Below are 5,778 nucleotides of genomic sequence, written 5' to 3'. Positions count from 1 at the left end.
AGTAGGGAGCGGCGGCGAGAAGGCGCGGCGCAGCAGCGGCGGCGGCTGCAGGGAGAGGTGAGCGCGTGGAGCGACTTGCGGCAGCACGAAATGCGGCTGACGGCGCGCGGGTACGCAGCAGCCGGAGCTAACCAGGCACACCAGAAACGAGCCGACAAGACGTAGTTGACTAGCAAAGCTAGCTAGCCTTGACTTGATGGATTTGCTAGCTATGCAAGACACGCACACGGGTTTTTTTCACTGTTTTGACCCATCTGGCTAACTTTAGCACGATTTGACCCGCTTTTAAAACTTTTTTCGTATCTGACCCAAACCGAGACGCCAACATTCGCGGCGTTCTGCTTGCACTGAAGACGCCGCGGACCCTGGCGTTTGGCACTGGCCCACCTCCCTGGTCAGCCAGTTTGACCGTCCGACGTGGCAAAGGGTTAAACGCCATGGCCCTTGGCGTTTACCCCTGGAGAGCAGAAAACCGGTCCGAGCCGGCTCGGGTGCAGCCCAACCCATCAAGACGCAGGAGGCGTCTTCCTCCTCGCGGTGGCGGCTACAGAAGCTCCGCTTCTCTCCTCCCCTCACCCAAATCAACCCCAAATCGCTTATTCTCTTCATCAAAAGTGTGGATCTGAGCCTCCCCATCTTCCTTGAGGTATTCTCCACCAGATCCTCCGATTATTTTGGGTTCAAAACTTGTATTTTGGCAGCATTAATTTATACTTGTTAGAACCCTAGGATTCGTATTCTTTGCACTTTTTTGAGAAAGGGGAGCCCATGGCTTGGTCATGTAGGTATGTTGTATACTTTAGAAGAGTTGGCATGTGTTTATATGGTAGGATTAGGAAGAGAAGGCATTTGTGATAGGGTTAGGCATTTTAATTTTAGTTGCTATGTATATGGATTTAGATAGATGATTGCTTGAAATATAATTCTAACATATTTGTGTATTTTGTATGCTTGATTCTCATTGAGATATGGTCATATAATTAGGATGTTATATTGAGACTTTGTTATATTGTGTTGCCATTGAAATATGTTGCCATTGATATTTTGTCATATATAGATAATTGGTCTTGTTATCTTGACATTGAGATATGTTGCCCCGTGCATTCAGATTTTGTCATATATAGATAAACAGGTTTTGTTATGTTGCCATTGAGATATGCATTTATGTTGATGTTGTTATGCCAAATATATGATATGTAGGATGTTATATAGTGTTATGTATGTTTCATTTGTTCATGCTTGATTTGTAGGATGGCGGGGGAACGGTGGTACGATGGTCTTCATAAAGGGTACGACAAAGAGCATCGTGCGCGGGACATTGAGAATAACGGGGTAAGACTCAATCTATTTGAATTCTTGGTTATTACTTGTCAGTTTTGCTAGGCACTAACCATAATGCAATGCTATTTTGCAGGAACTAACACCTATGCGCATGAGAGGTCATAGTGCCCACGACTGGCCGTGCGACGAGCGGTATGAGCCATACTTTGAGAGATTGGGCCTTCTCCCATTCGTGCTTCAGTTCAAGCGACACGCTCCGTCGATCAACCATGGGGCGATGACCGCACTTATTGACCGATGGAGGCCAGAGACACACTCGTTCCACTTGTCATGTGGAGAGATGACCGTGACCTTGGAGGACATGGCGATGATCAGTGGCCTTCCAATCAATGGAGAAGCTTTGACTGGCACCACCGTAAGTGCTAATTGGCGAGATCGTGTTGGCCAATTGACAGGTGTTTTCCCCGAGCCTCCTGAAGAAGGCGAGCGTGACAGTGAGAAAGTGTTGCATCATTGGCTCCGAGGGGAGAGAGGAGTAGTATGCCCTCCGGACACCAATGAGGTTGTTGTGCAGCAGCACGCCCGAGCATATCTGTGGTATCTGTTAACGAGGGTAGTGTTTCCAGATTCTACCAGTAATAAAGCCCAGTGGATATTCTTGGACCTACTAAGTGACTGGGACCGTAAGTACAGTTGGGGTTCAGGAGCACTAGCATACTTATATCGTCAGGTAATTAGTAACCAAATTGTCAATTTGTTTGCATTTGCAATTTCGCGGACCTCTTATCAACAATTTCTGAATTTGCAGCTCGACGAGGCATGTCGTAGGAAGAAGGGCACATCTGGTATGGGTGGCTTTGTTTGGTGCCTTCAGGTTTGGATGTGGGAGCGGATGCCCGTTGGACGCCCCGAGAAAAACAAGACACCTCCTGAAGGATGGGTCCCACATGACGGGAGGTATGGAGAAGATCCTTGGCGGTTTCTGACCGTCACCTACTGTTGGGAGATGGCGAATGTGTACACAGGCAGCTCGGTTGCGTGATACAAATGCTACATCAACGAGCTGGATATGTTGACTCATAAGCAGGTAATGATAACTTACGTAAGAGCACATCAATTGTGATGGAACCGTGTACTTAACTAGTATCATCTTGTGTTGTAGGTCGATTGGATGCCATATGATGCCGATTGTGCTTTCCGGCTGAACGAGATGTGCACACGTGACAGGAATATTTGGCGGGCGAGATGCCCACTGATATGCTTCTATGTTGTCGAGTGGCACTACCCAGACCGTGTCGCAAGACAATTTGGGAGAAGGCAAGGGACACCAAGGGATGAGAGTTTCGAGACAAGCCAATTTCTGCATCGGTGAGATAGTTGTAGCTTTTGATATATAGTAGAGCATTATGAAATACATTTCTTGCTAATGCTTTCATCTTGTACATAATTTGCAGAATTAGTCGAAAGAATAACCCGGAAACTTCGACTTGGGCCATCAAGCACTCCGAGTGGATAGATTTGTGGAATCAAAGAGTGGCCCTAGTGGAGAAGGAAAGAAGACAACATAGTGATTCAGTATACGAAGAGCATCTGAAGTGGCTTGCGGGACGTTACCGGTTGAAGCTAAAGCCCGGTTGGAACCGTTCGGAATTGGAAGAGTTGGATCGTGAGAGCGGGTATATGGACTTCAATGTACAAACAGAGACAACGAAGGGACACAACTTGACTATGCACAACTACACGACCGAGTGGTATGCTCCACACAATTAGAACCTACTTCGAGTGCATTTAAATGTACTTCAAAGATAATTTTCGTGATCTTCATTTTGCAGGGCATGGAGTTATTGCATTGTGTTAACGAGGCTGGTGTAGCACTTGGTGAAGATGAGGGAAGTGGATCATCTGAGAAATCTCTTAGGAAAACAATGAAGGTATATGTTACCTCTATTCAAAAACCTCCATCTTTGCACACTTTTGACTTAGTCTAGTATTGCATCTTTGTTATGTTGCAGAGTTTCGTGAGTCGATTCCACAAGATGGCAGCTATGCTCTCTTGCCATGGAAGTAAAGCCGTCCTCACGGCTGGAGCTTCTACTAGTCGGGACAATAGACGGCGTCATCGTCTTGTCTTGCAACAGGAACAACAAGAGGAGCAACTGCAAGAAGAGACAGAGCAAGAGGAGGCACAGCAAGATGAAGAGGAGTACAATCAAGACGAAGAGGAGGTGCTTGGGATGTCCCAAATGGATGATGCGCCTGAGCCATCACAGCCCACACAACGCACGCCGCGCAGCAAAAGAGGAAGGAAGAAGTGAATTAGTTAATACTAGATTCTCGCGAACTTTGTTATGTTTGATTCGTGAACTTTAGAAGTGGCGTGAACTTTGCTACCTGGACTTGTGTTTAATTTGCACTTATGGAGTGCACTTTGCTACCTTCATGTTGTTGTGTTGCTATGATGGCGTGAACTATGGTACCTTATTGCTGTCATCCTGGAAATATTGCTTAGTTTTGCTGTCATTTTTGCTGTTATGCTTAGTTTTGCTGTCATCCTTGTTGTTATGTTGTCATCCTTACCTTTTGTTGTTATGCTGAAGTTTCTGTACATGCTAGATCCCATGGTATCTGGCGTTTTGCCCCTAGACGCCAGAAACCTTGGCGTCCTGGTATGCAGATGAGCCACAGCAGTTCCACCTTTCTAGATATGGCCAAAACTTAGATCCACGACAAATCCAAAATTAGAACAAACTTTTTGGAAACTCATAAATAAATGGTCTCAAATTCGTGACATATAACATAACTTAAATCCACGACATAAGCATTACATAGTTCAACTGACATACACAGTACAAACTTTAACGGACATAGTTCAAATGACATACAACATCACTTAGTTCCATGACATAGAACATCACATAGTTCAACCCCTCGAGTTTTTCTTGCGTGAATTCTCTTTCTTATTTTTCTTTTGTGAATCATTCTTTTTCTTCTTCTTGCTTGCATTGGCCCCATCTGGCACCGAGGAACTTGGGTCAGTAGGTAGCATCGAGGAGCTTGGGTCGATATATAGCAGCGATAAGTCGGGCTCATAATCTAGCGGGATATGTTCCAATTGAATGTCATTGTTTGGTCCAGGGTTGCAATAGATGACACCCGGTACTTCAAGAACCCATTCCCAACGAGCAGCCTGGGTCGGTATCGGGGACATAGCTTCATTGATTGCCCAGTCAATGATCTGTCCAGGCCTATTCAAGTCCATCTGACGATATTCTAGCATAGTTGCATAAAATGCGATTTGCCTACCTAGATCACTTCTACAATCAAGTTCAGCCCTTTTCATCTCGGCAAAATTATTTTCCGTTTCAGCGATGACATTATCTGAGTCATCAGAAAAATATAACCGTCCAGAGTTCCTCGCAGCTTCATTCCTTGCATCGCAACTATTCACCCACAGAGTCATCCTTTCTTTAATGAGTTCACGATTCTTTTCATCCGCCGCATCCATATATTTCTCAATGAAAACCATCTTTGCATCATTATTAAGTGCCATTCCTACAAGAGTGACCTAACATTAAAATGCAACTCTATAAAGAAGTATGTAAATCTATCACTAATCATAAGCATAACAACTAGGGTAATCCTAATCCTAATCCTAACCCAAATCGTAAGCATAACACTAGGAGCATGCATACTACACCAACTAAATTCATTAGGCTAAAGCTAACAACACCGTATAAAACACTACATATGTACCCTTTTTTGCAAAGGATTTGCAAAAAAAGGGAAAAGCTAGGGTTTGAAATAATCCACTAACTGTGATGGATTGAACCAAACAAATCATGGGGGTGTATTGGATTTACCTCAATGGTAGTAAATGACTTCGATCCAACGGTCAAATGGGACCGATTTATGAGAGATTTGAGGGGAGGTTTGGTTGGGGAGAGAGAGCATGGGGGCAGCAGCTCGGGGTTGTGAGGTTGAAAAATGAGTTATGGAGTGGGCCCACAAGTCCTTATAATCTGCAAAGGACCAAAACGCCACCGACCTTGGCGTCTAGGTGTGCAGAGGAGCAACCGCAGATTTACCTTTCTAGTTAGGGCCTAAACGCCGTGGTCTCTGGCGTCTGGGCAGAGGTCCAAACGCCTTGATTCCTGGCGTCTAGGTGGGCAGAGGAGCAACCGTAGAATTACCTCTCTGGTTAGGGCCTAAATGTCGTGGTCTCTGGCGTTTGGGGCAGAGGTGCATACGCCGTGATCTCTGGCGTCTAGGTGTGCATAGGAGCAACCACACATTTTCCTCTCTGGTTAGGGCCTAAACGCCGTGGTTTCTGGCGTCTGGGCAGAACAGAGCATTTCTAGCATCTGGGCAGAACAGAGCATTTCTGGCGTCTGATATATGACAATTTTGTTGCACAATTCACCACATGGACAACTAATAAGAAAGTTACGTTCATTACATAGTTTCCATCAAATAGCATAACTTAGGTTCATTACATAG

General features: G+C 45.2%; 1 protein-coding gene across 1 annotated transcript; it reads left to right on the top strand.

Annotated features, from left to right (window-relative positions):
- The first annotated feature begins 496 nt into the window (after positions 1-496).
- On the top strand, positions 497-3,721 carry LOC123115822 (protein MAIN-LIKE 1-like). The gene is made up of 8 exons (XM_044536907.1): positions 497-646; positions 1,251-1,332; positions 1,415-2,011; positions 2,090-2,368; positions 2,444-2,649; positions 2,736-3,032; positions 3,114-3,212; positions 3,294-3,721. Exons 2-4 carry the CDS (start codon positions 1,252-1,254, stop codon positions 2,321-2,323), a joined length of 912 nt encoding a protein of 303 aa, XP_044392842.1. The 5' UTR covers positions 497-646; position 1,251; the 3' UTR covers positions 2,324-2,368; positions 2,444-2,649; positions 2,736-3,032; positions 3,114-3,212; positions 3,294-3,721.
- Positions 3,722-5,778: the final 2,057 nt, after the last annotated feature.

The sequence above is a fragment of the Triticum aestivum genome, chromosome 5B (assembly GCF_018294505.1).
Source record: "Triticum aestivum cultivar Chinese Spring chromosome 5B, IWGSC CS RefSeq v2.1, whole genome shotgun sequence".
Lineage (NCBI taxonomy): Eukaryota > Viridiplantae > Streptophyta > Magnoliopsida > Poales > Poaceae > Triticum > Triticum aestivum.
The sequence above is the reverse complement of the archived record's forward strand: the minus strand, read 5'-3'. Positions and strand labels throughout refer to the sequence as shown.